The sequence below is a fragment of the Lepus europaeus genome, chromosome 12 (assembly GCF_033115175.1).
Source record: "Lepus europaeus isolate LE1 chromosome 12, mLepTim1.pri, whole genome shotgun sequence".
Classification (NCBI taxonomy): Eukaryota; Metazoa; Chordata; class Mammalia; order Lagomorpha; family Leporidae; genus Lepus; species Lepus europaeus.
The window spans coordinates 41665915-41686017 of NC_084838.1; the positions used below are offsets into that span (position 1 = coordinate 41665915).

Here is a 20103-nt window from a genome sequence, read left to right on the forward strand (position 1 = left end):
GCAGCTTTACAGCACGCCGTAGGGACATGTGGAGATACCAGGCTTCTTCCAGATCTGTCACTGATGCTCGTGACTTGGAGGAGGGATATGAAATGTTTGCCACCGTATTGCTAGAGTTGTAATAATCTGTCAGCTTTGAAGTTCTCAGGAGTCGAGGAACAAGGCAAAGGAACGTTTATTGAGCACATATTAGTGTTCAGCGGGTGATAAGTATGTTTATGTGTTATCTCACTACTTGAAAGGAAGACATAATTATCCCCACTCCTTGGAGGAGGAAATTGGAACTGGCTGCATTTAAAGTGGCCTTGATACCAGGGAGGTGTTTCCAGGAGCGGACAGCTGGCTGGCTGCTTGGATGGTCCAAGAGGGCAGTTGGCTCCCTGCAGCCTCAGGTCTGGTTCTAGATGGAGAAAGAAGGCTATGCCACTTGTAATCAGCATTGCAGGTCTAGAAATTGCATCAGGGCTCCAGAGCGGATCGGAGGAGTTGCTGACTCAGTAATCAAATTCCCCGGGAAACTGGTGAGTCAGAAGCCAGAGCGGGGAAGGGCGTCTCCCTGATGTCAGAGGATGATGGCAGGCGGTTGTGGCTGATGAGTTGTGGCTGATGTGTCGTCTCCAGTGTTGCAGAGCTGCCTCAGGACCCCTTCTCCCTCCACTGCCGGGAAGGACACGGCCAGCACCATCCTCCCTCCCTCCCTCCCTCCCTCCCTTGTTTCTCGCCTTCCCAACCGGTAGTCAAACTTGTTTTGTCTTTGTGACAGTGTCATCCAGATGGAATCATACATTATGGATACATGTGTTTTTAGCATATTGTGGTATTTTATAGCTCAGTTGTGTGGTATTTTATAGCTTATTTTGATTTTTTCTCTCTCTTTTTTTAATGGTTTATTTATTTGAAAGTCAGAGTTTACACACAGAGAGAAGGAGAGAGAGGCAGAGAGAGAGACAGAGAGAGAGAGAGACAGAGAGAGAGAGGTCTTCCATTCACTGGTTCACTCCTCAGTTGGCCGCAACGGCAGGAGCTGTGCCGATCCAAAGCCAGGAGCCTGGAGCAGCTTCTGGGTCTCCCATGCAGGTGCAGGGGCCCAAGGACTTGGGCCATCTTCTACTGCTTTCCCAGGCCACAGCAGAGAGCTGGATGAGAAGTGGAGCAGCTGGGACTTGAACCGGTGCCCACATGGGATGCCGGCACTGCAGGCAGCGGCTTTACCTGCTATGTCACAGAGCTGGCCCCAATTCTCATTTTTTATTTAGTTATTTTTTTAAAAAATTTGATGTAAATTCAAGCTTATAGAAAAGTTTTTAGGCCAATACAAAGCATTTCTGTGTATCTTCTGTATCCTGAAATGTTGACATTTTACTGTATTTGCTTTTTCATTTCTCTCTGAATATGTGTATATCATATATAGATAAATGAATGCTGGACCATATCCTTTCATCCCTCAATTCAGTATATATTTCCTAAAAATAAGAATATAGCGTTTGACCTGGCAGTTAACATCCCAGTTGGGACACCTGTGGCCTGCCTTGGAATGCATGGATTTGATCCCTGGTTCTGGCTCCTGATTCCAGCTTCCTTCTGATGTAGACCCTGGGGTGGGGGTGGGGGGTGGGGAGAAGAGGATTGTCCTAGCTGTGAACCAGCAGATGGGAACCCCCCCCCCCATCTGCTCCCAAATAAATAGGTAAAAATTCAAAGACAAAGTTTAAAAAAAAAAAAAAAAAACCATAGTATAATTACCAGTCAGGAAATTTCATTGAAACATGTCTAATCTCATCTACAGGCCTTGTGAAGATTTTGTTCGTTGTCCCAATGTCCTTTGTAGTAGAAGATTGAAGACCAGGAGTTACAGAGTTGTCAATGTCTCTTGATGCTTCCTATCCTGGCACAGTTCCTGGGTGTGTCTGGGTGTTTCCTGGCAGTTACACTGCTGAGGAGTCCAAGGCAGATATTTTGTGGAAGGTCCCTCAGTTTAGGTCTCCTGCTCCCTGTTTAGGCCCAGGCTGTACACTTAGGATGGGAGTACCACTGCACTGGTGCTGAGTTAATCTCAGTGCAATCTAGAAATACTTGCTGTCAATTTGTTCCTTATTGTGAACTTCGATCATTTCATTAGTGGTGTATACTGTTATTGCATTATTAAGTTACCTTTTTGCCATTTAAAAAAACCATTTATTTATTTGAAAGGCAGAGTTACAGTAAGAAAGAGATGGAGAGACAGAGACAGAGAGATCTTCCTTCTGCTGGTTCACTCCCCAAATGGCTGCAGTGGGCAGGGTGGGCCAGGCCAAAGCCACAAGGTTCATCCAGGTCTCCCATGTGGGTTCAGGGGCCCTAGAACTTGGGCCGTCCTCCACTGCTTTCCCACGTGTATTAGCAGGGAGCAGCTGAGACACGAACTGGCACCCATATGGGATGCTGGCATGCAGGTGGCAGCTTAACTTGCCACCATGACACTGGCTCCTGTTTTGCCATTTTTAATTAAAAGTATCTTATGGGTATGTACTTTGAGATTATGTTATTCCTCAAACTTTCATCTGTTAGGTTTATTTATTTATTTATTTATTTTTCACAGGCAGAGTTAGTGAGAGAGAGAGAGAGAGAGAGAGAGAAAGGTCTTCCTTTTTCCGTTGGTTCACCCCCCAAGTGGCCGCTGATCAGTGCTACGCTGATCCAAAGCCAGGAGTCAGGTACTTCCTCCTGGTCTCCCATGCGGGTGCAGGGCCCAAGGACCTGGGCCATCCTCCACTGCAGTCCCGGGCCACAGCAGAGAGCCGGACTGGAAGAGTAGCAACCGGGACAGAATCTGGTGCCCCAACTGGGACTAGAACCCAGGGTACCGGCACCGCAGGCAGAGGATTAGCCTAGTGAGCCGTGGCGCCAGCCCATCTGTTAGTTTTTTTAGCATCTATTAATGATTCTTGTCTCAATCATTCAATATAGTAGTTGGTGATTTTTTTTTTTAAAGATTTTTATTTATTTGAAAGGTAGCATTACAGATAGTGAGAGGGAGAGATAGAGGGCTCGTGTGCTGGTTCTGCCAGAGAATACTCCGTGATGTTTATCCATCCGGGTTTTTCTCTCTCCCTGCCATAATGAGAGAATCTAGACTGCTTCCAACACTGCTTTCCACAAACACTGCCGTAAGGAACATTCTTGTGCTGTCGTGTATGTGAGTGTGTGTATGCGTGTGTGAGTGTGTGTGTACGTGTGTATGTTGCTTTGGGAGTGCCAGATACTAAGTAGCTCCAGAGTGGCCGCCCCAGTTTACATTTCCCTCAGCAGAGCATGACAGTTTCTGTCTTGCCACAGATACTTGTCTTCGTATTTCTTGCCAAAATAATAACTGTGCTGGGATAGCTCTTTTTGTTTTAACTCGCTTCTCCCCGATGGCTCATGAGCTCAAGCATTTCTTGATGGGCTTTGTGGCCTTCGGGATCCCTCTTTGGTAAATCACGTCGCTGTAGCAAATCTTAGTTGTGGCCAGTTGGGGAGGGAACCATCGGATGGAAGACCTCTCTCTCTCTCTCTCTCTCTCTCTCTGCCTCTCCTCTCTGTGTAACTCTGACTTTCAAATAAATAAATAAACCTAAAAACAAAAACAAAAACAAAAACAAAAAAAACAAAAAAACCAGGGCTGGCGCTGTGGCGCAGCGGGTAAAGCTGCCACCTGCAGTGCCGGCATTCCATATGGGCGCTGGTTCAAGTTTCAGCTGCTCCACTTCTGATCTAGCTCTCTGCTATGGCCTGGGAAAGCAGTAGAAGATGGTCCGAGCCTGTCTCTGTTTCCCCCCATTGGAGTGCTTAGGTTTTTCTTGATGAGCTGCAGGAATTCCTTACACGTCCTGCATGTTAATCTCTTGCTGGTCTCAGATATCACCAGTATCTTTTCTGCATCTGTTGCTTCTCTGACCACTTTGTGCTGTGTTTTGTTTGACCAGAAGACTCTTGCTCCTGTGTCGGGCATCTCTCGCTAGCAGTCTTCCTTTGACATAACTACATGGTGGGCGTCCTCTGTTCCCCCATGGCTTAGGCACACCTGCTGTCCTTAGCGGACAGTCTTTTTTAAAATTTTTCAAAGATTTATTTAAACAATATATAAAGGCAGAATTACAGAAAGAAGGAGAGACAGAGAGAGAGGTCTTTTCTCTGCTAGTTCACTCCCTAAATGGCCGCAGTGGCTGGAGCTGGGCTGGTCTGAAGCCAGGAGACAGGAGTTTCATCCAGATCTCCCATACTAGTACAGAGGTCCAAGCAATTGGGCCATCTTTCACTGCTTTCCCGGGCCATTAGCAAGGAGCTGGCTCAGAAGTGGAACAGCTGGGATTTGAACCAGTGCCCATGTGGGATGCTGGCACTGCAGGTGGAGGCGTAACCTACTATGTCACAGTGCTAGCTGCAGCGGGCAGTCTTGATGACACCTTAGCCTACATTGAGCTTTCTCTGTTAGGAATGACTTGTGCCTGCAGTAGTATTCATACAGTTAGTTACTCAGCAAACATTTTGTAGGCCAGCTGTGAGTTAGAAATTGTGACGTCAACAACCAGAGGTGGGGCAGTGATTTGAACCCTGCACTATGACTTGGGTTTGGCTCCTGCAGCCTGTCTGTCAGATGTCTACATCTCTTCTGACAAATGGCCTAAGCAAGTGCGGAGCAAAGCATCCTCCTCAGCGTCCTGGCGTGGGGGTGGAGTCAAGGTGAGTGTAGCTCTGGAGTTCTCTGGAGGGATGCCCTGGGCTTTCTGCTGGTCTCAGACTCCAGGCTGAGAAGAGGGCCTAAAGAAGGCAGGGGGACTGCCCCATGCTGGACAGAGAGAGAGAGAGAGAGAGAGAGAGAGAGAGAGAGAGAGAGAGAGGTGGAGGTCTTCTATCTGCTGGTTCACTTCTCAAATGGCTGCAATGGCTGGAGCTGGGCCAATCCAAAGCCAGAAGCCAGGAGCTTCTTCCAAGTCTTCCACACAGGTACTGGGGTCCAAGAGCTCGGACCATCTTCTACTGCTTTCCCAGGCCATAGCAGAGAGCTAGATCAGAAGTGGAGCAGCTGAAACTTGAACCAGCGCCCATATGGAATGCCGGCACTGCAGGTGGCAGCTTTACCCGCTGCGCCACAGCGCCAGCCCTGGTTTTTTTGTTTTTTTTGTTTTTGTTTTTTTTTTTTTTTTTTAGGTTTATTTATTTATTTGAAAGTCAGAGTTACACAGAGAGGAGAGGCAGAGAGAGAGAGAGAGAGAGAGAGAGAGAGGTCTTCCATCCGATGGTTCCCTCCCCAACTGGCCACAACGGCTGGAGCTGCAAAAATCCAAGGCCAGGAGCCAGGAACAACTTCTGGGTCTCCCACGTGGGTGCAGGGGCCCAAGGAGTTGGGCCATCTTCTGCTGCTTTCCCAGGCCATAGCAGAGAGTTGGGATCAGAAATGGAGCAGCCGTGTCTTGAACTGGCACCCATATGGGATGCCGGTGCTTCTAAGCCAGGGCGTTAACCCACTGTGCCACAGCACCGCCATCCCCCCTGCCCCTTTTTCTTAAAGATTTATTTATTTGAAAGGCAGAGTTACAGGGTGGGGGGATGGGGAGGCAGGAAGGATCTTCCAACTGCTGCTTCATTCCCCAAATGGCCACAGTGACCAGGGCTGGGCCAGCTGAAGCCAGGAGCTTCATCTGTGTCTCCCAAGTGGGTGCAGGGGCTCAAGCACTTGGGCTGTCTTCTGCTTTCCTAGGTGCATTAGCAGGTAGCAGGGAGCTGGATCAAAAGTAGAGCAGACTGGAATCAAACCAGTACCCATATGGGTGCTGGCCTCACAGGCGACTGCTTAACCTGCTGTGCCACAATGCCAGCTCTGGTATATCTTGTTTTATTGCATTTTGCAGGTACTGTGTTTTCTATAGATTAAGTTTTGGCAGCCAAGGTAGAGTAAATCTGTTGGCATCATTTTTCCAACAGCTCAGATGATTGTTAGCATTTTTTAACAATAAAGTATTATTATTTTTTTAAACAGGCAGAGTGGATAGTGAGAGAAAGAGACAGAGAGGAAGGTCTTCCTTTTGCCGTTGGTTCACCCTCCAATGGCCGCTGCGGCCGGCGCATCTCGCTGATCCGAAGCCAGGAGCCAGGTGCTTCTCCTGGTCTCCCATGCGGGTGCAGGGCCCAAGGACCTGGGCCATCCTCCACTGCCTTCCCGGGCCACAGCAGAGAGCTGGCCTGGAAGAGGGGCAACTGGGATAGAATCCGGCGCCCCAATCGGGACTGGAACCGGGTGTGCCGGCGCTGTAAGACGGAGGATTAGCCTGTTAAGCCACGGCGCCGGCAACAATATTTTTTAATTAGGAGATGTACTTGTTTTTAGACATCATGCTATTCCATTCTTAATAGACAATACTTTTATATGTGCTGTAAAACCAAAAAAAGTTTATGTGACCCCCTTATTGCAGTACTGGCTTTATTGCAGCAGTCTGGAACTTGGCCCGCAGAGCTCCTATCTCCAAGGCATGCGTGTGCCGTCCTTGTCCTTCTGAGAAGCTCACTCAGCTCAGCCCTGCCGTCTGGAAGTGCTCTACTTTTCAGAGGCGAGAGATGCCGCAGCGTCTTCCTGGTAGTGAGAGCTGTGAGCAAGCGCAGTTTCTACAAAACCCAGCGGAGGGAGTGAGAAGGAGGCGTCTGCCTTTGGATCGGGACCAAACAAAGCAGGAATTCCTCCTGGGTCTCCACCCCCACCCAGGCCAAGCAGAGGAGCGGGGTCGTGGGGCTTTAAAAGCTAGTGACTCCCAGGCGCTGTTTCTTGACCCCAGGACCTTGCTGCTCTGTGGCTTCCCCAGTGGCGAAGCTGTCTGCTTGGGTTAGCTCAGGACACGAGGGAAGTGTCGCGTCCCCAGTCCCAGGGGTTTCCCAGAGGTGTTCCCATGGCTTCTCCTTGCTTCTGCTGCCCCACTGAATTTGGCCGAAGCCAGAGGTGTGTATGGGGTGCACAGACGTTGGAGGAAGGTTTAGATGAGAGATGTCAAACAGCATTCACTTTTCCACCGCCTTAATCAGTTGATGGCTTCCTGGAGCCCGAGACTGAGAGGGCTCCAAGACAGAGTCGCCATGGGCACAGCGTAGGGACAGCTGCGGTTCACTCTCCCCTGTGTCGGTACACGCAGGAACATCAGAACCCTTCGGGGTTATTCAGGAAAAGGTAAGGACAGATTTTCTGTCAATCCAACATCTCTGGCCTTCATTTTCCTTCATGTAAAACGTATTGCTTTTTTTACATTTTTTTTTTATCTGAATATTTTTGTTTATCTGAAATTGAAGTGTGTATGCACACACACAGAGACAGAGAGAAATCTTCCATTTGCTGGTTTACTCCCCAAATGCCCAAATACCCACAATAAGCCATGGCTGAAGCCACTCAGCCCAGAAGTCTGCCCAAGTCGCCCATGTGGGTGGCTGGGACCCAAGCACTTGAAGTGTCACCTCCTACCTCCCAGGGTTCACATTAGCAGGAAGCTGGAATCAGCTGGGGCTCGAACCCAGGCACTTCAGTATGGGATGCTGGTTACCCGAATGGCATCTCTTTTTTTTTGTTTGTTTAAAGAGACTGGGGCTGGTACTGTGGTGTAGTGAATAAAGCTGCCACCTGCGGTGCCTTCATCCCATATGGGCACTGGTTTGAGTCCTGGCTGCTCCACTTCCAATTCACCTCTCTGCTCCAGCCTGGAAAAACAGTAGAAGATGGTCCCAAGTCCTTGGGCCCCTGCGCCTGAGTGGGAGACCTGGAAGAAGCTTCTGGCTCCTGACTTCAGATCAGCTCAGCTCCAGCTGTTGGGGTCATTTGGGGAGTGAACCAGTGGATGGAAGACCTCTCTCTCTGTCTCTCCCTCTCTGTGTAACACTGCCTTTCAAATAAATAAATCTTTAAAAATAAAGAGACCTTGCCTCAGGTTTATTTGTACAAACAGCACAGAAGGTCACTAGCCCCAAGCAGAGAGCAGCCAGAGGTCACATCATTCCTTGTCCTTGCATTGATTGACAGAGACTGTTACCATAGAGCCTTCGTGGAGGCCTGAGCTGGAACTAGATCTGCAGCTGCAAGTGCAGCCTGGGCTTAGGCCTTGATTTGAGGCTAGCCTTGGTCTTTGGCCAGGATAGCCTAAGACCCTCGGCAATGCTGGCCCAAGAGTGCTTCCCAAGCATGGAGTGGGCCATGTAGGCAAACTGATCAAGCTTGCAGCTGACACCCTTTGGGGTCACGGGCTTTAACTTCCTTGGGCTTGACAAGGGCCTTGATAGCCTCAGCATGCACACTCATAGCCTTGGCCTTATTGGCCTGCTGTGTCGTCTTCAGGCCCTTCTTGTTGTGCATCTTTGGCAAAACGTGTGTTCCTCTACCCCATTGAGAGATTGGTATCTTTGTGATCAGGGTTTCTTGAGGCCATTTCTGTGCCATTTTTGTGAGTGGTTGTGTGTGGTATGGTTCTTGGACTTGGCCATGTCTACACCATATCCCATGGTTCCCGAAGCCCTAAGGGGTATGTTATCTGCTGCGCCCAGTGCCTACCCCAGAAACATGATTCTCAAGGCTGCTGTGGCCCTGGTGTGCTGGGATTCTTTCGGGTCTGGTTTGAAGTGGATCCTGCCCCTTTGAGGTAGTGGAGTTTTGCTTTGTTGGCTGTAGGCTTGGTTCCTTTAGTGATGGCTTCCAGGGCTGAGCGCCACCCCAGGCTTCCCTGGTGTTCTCACCAGCCCCGTCAGACATGCACTTTGGAGTTGCTCTCTCAAGTTACCCTCTTAGGAGTTTGGCGAAGATGCTGTGTCCGCTGTGGCAACATGAGACTTAGCCAAGGAAACAGCATTTGCATTAGGAGGTTAGGCCATCTGTTGTTACAAAGTCTCAAATTACAGACCCAGACTAGCCTGGAGGAAAGTTTTTCTAACATTGAAGGTGGAGGGAGGTCCCTGTAGCTCCTGTATCGGGTGCTATGCCTGGAAAGAACAGACACCTTTGGAGCCCAGGAGTGAGTGTTTTTTGCCCTCATGTTCATTATAGGTGTTTAATTAGAATAAGAATCTTAGGTTCTAAGGCATCAAGGGCAAGATGGTGCTCTACTCTGTTTGCTATTTGAAAGCCAGAGTGATGGGTTGGAGTAGGGGGTAGATGGGAAGAGAGAAACAAAGATATCTTGTATCTGCTGGTTTACTCCCCAAATGGCTACAATAGCCAGGACTGGGCCAGGCCGGAGCCAGGAATCAGGAACTCCATTCTGGTCTCCCATATGGGTGACAGGGGCCCAAGTACTTACACAATGTTTTATTGTTTTCCCAGGTGTATTAGCAGGAAACTGGACTGGAAAGCAGAGCAGTTGGGACTTGAACCAGCACTCCAATATGGGATGGTGGTGTCTCAAACAGCTAGGCCAACCCCTAACTCAGCTTCTTAACTTAGTTGAACAAGTGCTGTGTTCACTGGTTCTGCTTTGCCAGGAACTGTCCCAAGTGTGGAAAGGAATGGAACACTTGCCCGAAGAGATGGCTAATGGAGGAAGCAGGTGCATAGGGTGTGAAGGGTGTCAAAAACATTCGGAACTGGCCCTGTGGGGCTTGGGGGATGTTTTAAAGTGAAACAGGTTCTGTTATGTGATCAAAATTGTCAGAGAGGTGGGGCCATTATGGGGCTGCAGGTTGACCTATTGCTAGGGTTGCCTGATCCTATATTGGAGCGCTGGTTCCTATCTCTGCTACTCTGTTTCCAATCCAGCTTCCTGCAAATGCCTCCTGGGGAGCAGTAAATGATGACTCAAGTTAACTTGAATTCCTGCCACCCAGGTGGGAGACCCGGATGGAGTTCTGGATTTCTAGCTTCAGCCTGGCCGAGCAGTGACTGTTGAGCCAAACAGTAGATGGAAATCATCTGTCTTGCTCTCGCTGTCATGCTGTATCTCTTTTGTCTGTGTTGCTCTGCTTTAAAAAAAAAAAATTGTCCTACAAAGTGATGGTCATACACCATAATCCCAGGGTGTACATTGTTTAACTTGGAACCTCAGACTTAAAGAGCTTTGCAGGGGTGAGAGGGAGGTGATGGTTAATGAGTAAACCTCTGGAGCTCTCAAAATAGAGTCTGGGCTCTTGCTTTAACTGTTCCCTGAGAGTGCTTGTTAAGATGCAGATTCCTGGGCCCCGGCCCCAGGCTGACCAAGTCGTTCTGTCTGTTGTGTAGGACCCCGGAATCTGCAGTTTCACACGCGCCCCTCCATGTCTCTCCTTGCTCTGCACAGCTTGAGAGCTGCTGCAAAAGATGGAATACTCGCCAGCACTTTGAAAGCAAGCTCCAGTGCTTGGCCACGAAAGGTCAGGTTGGGCTTTAACGAGGGAGATAGAGCAAGGCGTAGGAGATCGCAGCTCCATCCAAGGCGTGAGGTTGCTGGGGAGGCCACGTTCCCGTTGTAGTTTGGAAGACTGCAGAGTGGGGCAGCTCCTGCCCAGGACAGGGCCGGCCGTGGACACAGCTGGAGGAGCAGTCGGCCCCCGGGGCCCCTTGGTCCACTCCCCACTTGGCCACCTGGGCTCTCCTCTGCGGCCCTCCTCTAGCAGACGCCTTTGGTTTTCAAGCAAATGTGCATACTTTGTTTTTCTCTCTGTCCCCCAAGTGCAGGGTTTCCGAGACCACAGATGTGTTCTGTTTCCTGTTGAAAAAGCACTTCTTCCCCCAGGGTCTAGCAGTGGCTCGGATGGTGCGTTGGCAGCAGCAGCGGTGGGGTGGGCGCGGGGTTCTGTATGTGTGTGATGTGCGTGAGACAGATCCTGTTAGCATTTGTGATCAGTCTGTTTTTGTGACAAATCCTGTTGTTCAGTCATGTGGCCATATGTTTTGAAACACTGATTTTGGAAGATCTGTATTGGGAAGTGAACTGGGTTATGTCTGAAGATATTGATTGCTCAGTTTTAAAACTATGCCCTAAGCCATGAAGGAAAACACCATGAACATCTGACGTAAGAAATAAATCATTCCCGGTACCTTTGAGTTGGATTTTACAACTCTGTGAGAAACGGTTGACCTGGGAGCTGCGAGCCCTTTCTGGTGGTTTCCAGCCCGCGGTTTCCCATCAGCTCTTCTCTTAGGGTTATGGAAAGCCTCGTTGCTTGCTCCCGTGGCGGAGAAGCAGGAAGGACAGTGGTGCGCTGCTCAGCCGACTGAGACTATTTGGTGCACCCAGATTTGTGGCAGCCAAGCGAGCTTGGTGACAAAGGGACACGACTGGATGGTGAGCTCTCTGGAGAGCTTTTCCTGACTCTCTCCCCTGGCCCTCGGGGCCGATTCCCCTTCATTCATGCCAGTTCGGCTTGTTGTCACCACGGTTGCACTTGCCACCCGTTAACACCAGAAACATACCAAGTGGGCGCGTGTTTCAATGGTTGTGGTGCCGTGAGTATGTCAGGGAAGTGGGTGAAGACTGCAAGCCAACCTCGGGTGGTCAGGGAAGGCTTCACGAGGGAGGTGACGTCTGAGCTGAAGCCGGGCACTGTTAGGTTTGGCGATGTTGAAGTCTTTGGACACCGGCAGAGCCTGTCGTCCTTCCCACAGGACAGGAGAAAAGGTGCTCCTCATTGCTTGTGTTAGGGCCCACAGCGGTCACCGGGACTCCCCTGGGACCACTGTGAGCAAACCTTCCCCAAGCCCAGGAATTTGATGACAGCTGCTGATTCAGCCTCCCAGTGCACACCTGGCCTTCGGAGGATTGGATACCGAGGGAAAAGGGCCACCCACGTTTACTTACTGTAGAGAGGAGATGTGCAGTGGACTCAGACCTGAGACCTGGCCCAGGAAGACGTTCCAGCCTCCCAGTGTTCAGAACCACAAAGTTCTGGGCCTGCATAATTCCATGCATTCTCAGATCCTTCCCAAACACTGGGCTTTTCTTGCCTAGGAAATTTTCAAGAGTAATTTTTGGGAGCCTGACCCGTGGCTGCCAAGGGATTCTTGGAAAAAAATAAAAAAATAAAATCCAGCATGGAAATTCACCACTATCATTTCATGAGAGAAAAGAGGTTTTAACATCTACAGACTAAGAAGGAACAGGTGTTTGGCCTAGCAGTTAGGATGTCCATGTCCCATATTGTGGTACCTGGGTTCGATTCCTGACTGTAACCCTTGATTTCCAGCTTCTTGCTAATGCAGACCACGGGAGACAGCAGTGATGGCTCAAGGAATTGGGTCTCTGCCACCCATGTGGGAGACCTGGATTCAGTTCCTGGCCCAGTTGTGGGCATTTGGGGACTGACCCAGAACATGGGAATGCGTGCTGTCTGTCCCTGTATCTCAGATAAGGAAAACTGTTTGGACAAAGAATAACGAGTACTTACGCTTGAGAGCAGCACATTCCTATACAATGATGCTGTTTAGCTTGGTGAGAAACCACCTACGTGGTCTTCACGTTTATTGTTTTTTTCCCAGCCTGGTAAAACATTGTCACAGTCCAGCCTCAGGCCAAGCACAAGAGTCTTAAACCACTGGCTAACCGGGAGGAAAGCAGTTCCAACCTGTTTTGCTGAGTCTGGAGGATTGAACTAGTGGTCCAGCCAACATGAAAGCGAGTCTGGGCTGGGGCCCGCTTAGATTAGCAGGCTTTTGATGGAGGGGCGTGTGTGTGTGTGTGTGTGTATTTGGGTTTGCCATGCCAGGCAGGGGAGCTGTGGAATTTGTCTGAGTTGAGCTCACACATTGAAGTTATTGAGCGACTTATAGGCAAGGCCGTGACCTGGACTCCCAGCCGAGAGGCCCACGTGGCGGGGCTCGAGCCGGGGGAGCCGAGGACAGCTCACATCTGCTCATCTGCTTACGTAACCCCACGTCCCAGCTCCCAGAGCCAGGAAAACACACAAGCCGGCCCAGCAGGGCCGAGGACTATGGTAGCACACGCCATGCGCCGCACAGCAAGGGCATCTTGGCCCAGCCTGTGGACTCTTAGGAAGTCCTCGGCCCTCTGCCACCTCTGGCAGCCTCTCCCCATGGCCCTGGGCAGTGGCTCCGAGAGCTGGCGGCAGGGCTGCCCGACTTCCAGCAGGGCTGGCTGTTGCTCTCCTGGAGTCTGAGCTCTCTGGGTCTCCTCGCTGCCAGCTGTGGGGCAGAGGACTGTCTGTAACATGTGGCAGGAAGGTGCTCGGCACTCGGGAGGCCTCGGGCTGGCACTGGACCAGGAAGGCATTCGGCTCCGGGTGAGGGGCTGTTGTGTGCTGCTCCGTCTCAGAGATGAGAGCTGCAGGAGTCCCATGCTTGTGAAGGGCCCACAGAGAAATGGGGAAGGAATTGCCAGATTGGGCAAGAGAGGCGGAACTGGAGGTCAGGGTGCTCTCAGCGCGTCCAAGCACATGGGGCCGTGGTGAGAGGGAGCAGAGGTGGGGGAGTGGGAGAGCGAGAGGAGGCCACGCTCTGCACGGAGCCCTTGGAGGAGCAAGTCCCTGGGCCAGCCTTGACCAGGGTGACTGCATGAGGTTCTGCCACACGCTTGGCTGGGAGCTCCTGGAAGGTAGGAACCGTCTCGTCCATTCCTCCTCCTCCATCTCAACCCACCCCTCCTTGGCTGGCACTCGGCACATGATAGGTACCTGGGAGGTGTTGACTGAAACATGGAAAGTGGCTTGACACCTATCACGGGGAGGGCTTGCAGTAGACACATCTTTCAGAATGAAGACTGTGGTCCCCATGGATCATGGATGGTCAGCGTGCTGTTCCCACCTCCTGTGCGTGTGAGTGCATGACTGCATGTGTGCGAGTATGCGGGGTGTGAGAGATAGAGGGAGAATTGGGATGGACTAAGGAATGGGGACTAGAAGAGGGACCACCTAGGTGTCAGCTCCCCATACTGATTGTACAGCAGTGTCGGTTGCTTAGGGAACCCTGGAGGAGGTAGGTGGTTATGGATGGCATTGAATCAGAGTTCATTTGGGTTGGGTTTAAGGTGCCCATGGCATGGAAGGGGCCAGGTCCTATTGCCTGGGTGTGTGTGGGGGGGGAGGGGGAGGCGAGAGAGAGATGTCAGATAGAGGCAGAGGCTTGAGAACTATCCTGTGCTCAAACCAAAGGCCTGGATGAGAGAAGGGGTCTAGGGAGAGAGGCTGAGAAAGTGTGGGTGATGAAGGAGGGGAGGGAGGGAGAGTGCATGGTGACCAGGGCTGCTTTCCACCTCTGTCACCAGGGCACCCGGTTCTTCCTGTCTCCTTGGTCAGCCAGGGCTCTCTGCGGGACAGGGAAGAGGAGAGCAGGATTTTCAGATCTCGGTTTGGGTCTCTGCTCTGCTTCTGGTTGGCCCAGTCTCCATCAGGGCTTTCTGAAAGCTTGGTGGTCATCCAGTGTGATCTCTACAGTTCACAGACGGGAGACCAGTATCCTCCAAGGGATGGCCTTGCCCAGATGGCATCCAACAAACCACTGGTGGTGGATCTGGCCCAGGGCCCAGGCCACCCTGTTCACTGCCCCAGGGCCCCTGGAGGGGCACTGCTGGTACACCCTCCAGCCTGCAGGTGTCTGGTCAGGCCACGTGTGCGCCCTGCCCTCTGGGTAGTTTCAGAAGGTGTGAGCAAGCTGCCGAGGTGGCAGCCCAGATGCTTCTTGGGTTCCCGAAAATGGGGTTATGTTTAGAAGTATCTTCAAAACCAAAGGTGGGGTGGGTGGCGTGTGGGCACTGCAGATATCACAAGGCTTCTGAAGTGGGAGTTCGGTGACAGATCTTCCTGTGTTTACTGTGCAGTGGGTCCCAGGGCTGTGTCCAGCCAGGGTTGGGGAACTGATCAGCCCCAGCCTAGACTTTGTGGGTTAGGGTGTGTGTGGTGGGAAGCCCTGAGGACTCTGCTTATGGGGGTGGGGGGCCCAGAACCACCTGACTCCTTGTTAATCATCAACCCAGTGCCTCCCCAAGATCTGAGTTGGAGTAGGTGTGTGGAGGGGGCAGGGCGGATAGCTGAACTTGTTTATCTGTAGCAATTGCCCCAGGCAATTCTGATGAGGGGGTTGGGGACACTGATCCTGGGTGACCCCTGACTATCCTGGTGCCCAGTGCCTGCTCACCTCACATGGGGCCAGCTGGAGCTGGGACTGCAAGCAGTTTGGCGAGTGGGAAGGTTTGCCTACTAGAGCAAGGGAAGGGTCCCTCTGGCAAAGGGAAACGGGTAGCCATGGGCATGGTTTATAGGGATGGCGAGGGAGAGGGAGCTGAGACCAGAGGCCTTTTCACCAAATGACGGGACCTCAGAGTGCCTGGCGGCTTTTAGCAGGAAAGTGCTGTGATCAGAGCTGTGTCTTGGGGGAACAGGGCCTGTGAGGAGGAGCTTCTCCCCCAGCCCCACCGCCGCCCCCAGGGCAGCCTCTTCTCAGGAGGGTGACTGAGGCCTGCATGCTGTCCCCTCTCCCCCCTCTGCCCTAGATGCCCACGTCCTCTCCTTTGTTCCCCTCGGTCGCTCCTTTGTTTCTCAGGTGACCGTTCCCCAAGCGGGTTTCCTGGCAGAACGGTTCTGAGGTCCAGGAAGTTTGGACAGTGGTGGGTTAAATGAGGTGAGGGGTTCTTTTGATTGCACAACCTCGCAGCCCTGACGCACTTTCCAGAAGCAGGCTCCAGCAGGAGCGTTCCCTCCCTTATTTGACCACAGGCTGTTTTTCCATGCAGCATCTTGCTGGGTCTGATGTTTCCTGGAACCCATTTTGAGGAAGTCTGAAGGTCAGGGAATATGAGCAGCTGGGTTCCAGCTTGACCCTGGGCGTACCTGGATGCAGCAAACGTGTGTGCCGCGGGCCCGCACCTGGAGCTCAGCTCTGCTTCTCCCTTCTACTCCCACCTGCCACTGCCCCAGAATCGACCGCCTGTATCTCATCAGGTTTTCATCTGAGCCAGGAGCTGTTTGACTGACTCTTCTTTAAAAAAAAAAAAAAAAAAAAATTCACTTATTTATTTGTTTGTTTGAAAGGCAAAGTGACAGAGAAAGATTTTCATCTGCTGGTTCACTCCCTAAATGCCTGCAACAACTAGGGCTGGTCCAGGCCAAAGCAGGGAGCCAGGAACTCCATTCTGGTCTCCCACATGGGTTCAGGTGCCCAGGTACTTGGGCCATCATTTGCTGCATTCCCAGGTGCACTAGCTGGAAGCTGCTTTGGAAGTTGAGCTGTGGCTTAACCTCCCAACTGCAATGTCCTCCCTGCAACCCTAGGATTTCTGGGAAATTGGTTTCTAACTTATGGTCACTGATCATAACAACTGCCCATTGGCTGTGAAGTCTGAGTGGGAGACATTTCCAGTCTTGGGGGCAGGGTCTGGGGCAGGTGAGTGCTTGACAGGGTCACCAGCGCTTGGGGTTTGCCCAGCACTAAGGGGGTTCCTGGGACACAGGACTTTGGGCACTGAGGGTTTCCTAGGCTGGTTGAGCGTCCATGTACTAGACACAGAACCTTGTGCCACGCATGAATGCCCTTTCCCCGGCCACGCTGCCCTCAGGAGCAGACACCTTGTGTGCAGCCGTGTCCTGGTCGTCCCACATGGCTCATGGGGTGGCGAGTCCTGGGCCTGCTAACTTCTCCCTCCCTCCACCTCTCCAGTGGGCCCCATGCTGATCGAATTTAATATCCCTGTGGACCTGGAGCTCCTGGCGAAGCAGAACCCGGAGGTGAAGGTGGGCGGGCGCTACACCCCCAAGGACTGTATCTCTCCCCACAAAGTGGCCATCATCATCCCGTTCCGCAACCGGCAGGAGCACCTCAAGTACTGGCTGTACTACCTGCACCCAATCCTGCAGCGCCAGCAGCTGGACTATGGCATCTACGTCATCAACCAGGTGAGGTCTGGGGAGACGGAGGGAGGAGGAGAGGCTCTGTGGGTGCCAGGGTGCACATAACGAGAGACAGGCCAAGGGGTCCAATCCCACAGGCACCGGGCGTTCCATTGTGGAGCCAGCTCTGCCACCGCCACCGTCCCCTCCTTAACCCACGCCCACGAGCTGAACGCCCAGCAGCAGTGCGCTCCGTGTTGCTCCCAACCTGAATCAGCCGAGGGGAATAGCCGGGGTGGGTTTTGGTTTTCTGTCCTGTTTTCATTTTTTTGTAAGTAGCCTTGCAGCAAAATTGAGGTGGGGTGGGGAAGACAACCCTAATTATCCAAGAGCGAAGCACTGATTAGTGCCTGTGTTTGGGTAGCCATGCATTTCCTTGTTGCTTTTAGAAAGCAAAACCGCTCATTTCGCTGTCAGACTTTTAGGCAACTCAGGAAGTTTATCCAGTCAGACCGTGTCTTCTGGGGCACCGCAGGAGACAGCACACTTAATTCGAGGCCTCTGGCCGACGTGCCAGCCCCTGGCGACATGTCTGGGAAGGTCTGCTCCACAGGTCATCTGCAAGTCGAGGGGACCCTGCACATCTAGGTGTGTTGGACATTAGCCCTGCTTAGGACACTACTGCTATAGGCACAGCAGCCGTCATCACCACAACCTGGAGAACCAGAGTGCTCTAAGAGGCGTTTCTATTGAGGTAGCTTTATTTCCTGTTGGTGTATTATTTTTTTCCCAAGAGTATAACTTTGATATTCCAAGTGTATCCCAAATCCTCAAATTCATCCTTTAAAAAAAAAAAAAAAGATTTATTTACTTATTTGAAAGGCAGAGTTACAGAGAGGGAGAGAGAGAGCGCTTCCATCCACTGGTTCACTCTCCAAATAGCCACAATGGACGGGGTTGGGCCAGGCCAAAGCCAGGAGCCAGGAGCTTCCTCCGAGTCTCCCACTTGGATGGCAGGAGCCCAATTTAGGTTGTCCTCTGCTGTCTCCCAGGCCATTAAGCAGAGAGCTGGATTGGAAGTGGATCAGCTGGAACTTGAACCAGCCCCAAAATGGGATGCTGGCGGTGCAGGTGGCAGTTTAACCTACTACACTGCCACACCAGCCTCTCAAATTCATATCTTTTTTTTTTTTTTTTTTTGACAGGCAAAGCGGACAGTGAGAGAGAGAGAGAGAGAGACAGAGAGAAAGGTCTTCCTTTGCCGTTGGTTCACCCTCCAATGGCCACCGCGGCCAGCGCGCTGCAGCCAGCACACCACGCTGATCTGAAGGCAGGAGCCAGGTGCTTATCCTGGTCTCCCATGGAGTGCAGGGCCCAAGGACTTGGGCCATCCTCCACTGCACTCCCAGGCCACAGCAGAAAGCTGGCCTGGAAGAGGGGCAACCGGGACAGAATCTGGCGCCCCGACCAGGACTAGAACCCGGTGTGCCGGTGCCACAGGCGGAGGATTAGCCTAGTGAGCCGCAGCGCCAGCCTCATATCTTTTTTTTTTTAAGATTTCTTTAAAGTCAGAGTTACACAGATAGAGAGGCAGAGAGAGAGAGTTAGTTCTTCCATCTGATAGTTCACTTCTCCAATTGGCAGAAATGGCTGGAGCTGCGCCGATCTGAAGCTAGGAGCCAGGAGCTTCTTCTGGGTCTCCCATGTGGGCGCAGGGGTCCAAGGACTTGGGCCATTCTCTGCTGCCTTCCCAGGCCATAGCAGAGAGCTGGATTGGAAGTGGAGCAGCCAGGTCTCAAACTGTCGCCCACATGGGATGCTGGCACTTCAGGCCAGGGCATTAACCCACTGCGCCACAGCACTGGCCCCTCAAATTCATATATTTTTCAGAGGTTGGGAATGTCCAGCCTGCAGGCTGTATCAAGGCTCACAGAATCATTTGGTCTGGCCCTGCCAAGACAAGTGCAGGCGGGACTCGAAATTCAATAAATCTGTAGCAGGCTAATTTTTAGGTTGATTATTTTGTGTGGCCGTGAATGATGTTAGAAATATCCAGCTGGCCCTTGGCAGGAAAATGGTTCTCTACTCCCACTTTACACTGTTAGTGATAGTAACGACACAGCTAATTGAATCATTGTGCTGAATTGCACTGACACTCATCTGACGACAGAGAGCATGCCTGCATGTACAAGGCCAGTGTCCATTTCCTTTCAAGATAAACTCTTTTTATTTATTTATTTATTTATTTTTTGACAGGCAGAGTGGATAGTGAGAGAGAGACAGAGAGAAAGGTCTTCCTTTTTGCCGTTGGTTCACCCCCCAATGGCTGCTACGGCCGGCGCATCACGCTGATCCGAAGCCAGGAGCCAGGTGCTTCTCCTGGTCTCCCATGCGGGTGCAGGGCCCAAGCACTTGGGCCATCCTCCACTGCCTTCCTGGGCCATAGCAGAGAGCTGGCCTGGAAGAGAGGCAACCGGGACAGAATCCAGCGCCCCAACTGGTACTAGAACCCGGTGTGCCGGTGCCGCAAGGTGGAGGATTAGCCTGTTAAGCCACAGCGCCGGCCTCAAGATAAACTCTCGAGTCTGCTCAAGATAGCAGGATTGTTATTGGTGTACAGCCCTGTCAAGGTGAAGGGCTTTGTGTGCCTCCCTTTGGCTCACAGGGAAGCTGGAAGCAGAACAATTTCCAAGCACTGGGCCAGTTTCTGTGGAGAGAGACTAAGGACACTATGTGTCCTGAAGCTTCCGATCCGCTTAGAGCAAGTGGGACCTTCCAGGGAACAATTTGTTTCTAGTCTCAAATGACATCCAATTGGGGGAGGGCTGCCAGATGCCTTAGAATCTTGAAGGAGAGAGGGAGAGCATGGCCTGGAAGAGCCTACATGTAAACTAGGTTCTAAAGATTGGGGTTGGGGTCAGGGGTCATGGTGCAGCAGGTTAAGCCACAACCCATGATGACGGCATCCCATATGGGTGCCAGTTGGAGTCCCTGTGGTCTAATTCTGACCCAGCTTCCTGCTGATGTGCCTGGGAAAGCAGCAGAGGATGGCCCAGGTGCTTGGGCCCCTGCCACCCACGTGGGAGACCTAGATGGCTCTTGGCTTCAGCCTGGCCCAGCCCTGGCTGTTGAGGTCATTTGGAGTTTGAACCAGCCAGTGGAAGGTCAATCTCTCTCTCTCTTTGTAACTCTTCCTTTCAAATAAATAATACTTAAAAAAAGAAAAGTGTGGGTGAGAGAGATGGACGTCTCAGCCAGGGCCAGTGACCAGGGACCTCCAGGCAGAAAGGAGACCTGCGTGTTCCAGGAGATGGAGAGGACCACAGGGTAGGAAAGCACCAGAGGCTCTGGGGCCAGCTGTGAGATCTGGGTCTG

At 51.8% G+C, this 20103-nt stretch overlaps 1 protein-coding gene across 1 annotated transcript in view; it reads left to right on the forward strand.

Annotated features, from left to right (window-relative positions):
* The window catches only part of B4GALT1 (beta-1,4-galactosyltransferase 1), a 54631-nt gene that overhangs the window by 11949 nt on the left and 22579 nt on the right, over positions 1–20103 (forward strand). The window contains exon 2 of the mRNA XM_062208088.1: positions 16559–16794. Coding sequence (XP_062064072.1) covers positions 16559–16794 — 236 coding nt within the window. The remainder of the gene's footprint in view (positions 1–16558; positions 16795–20103) is intronic.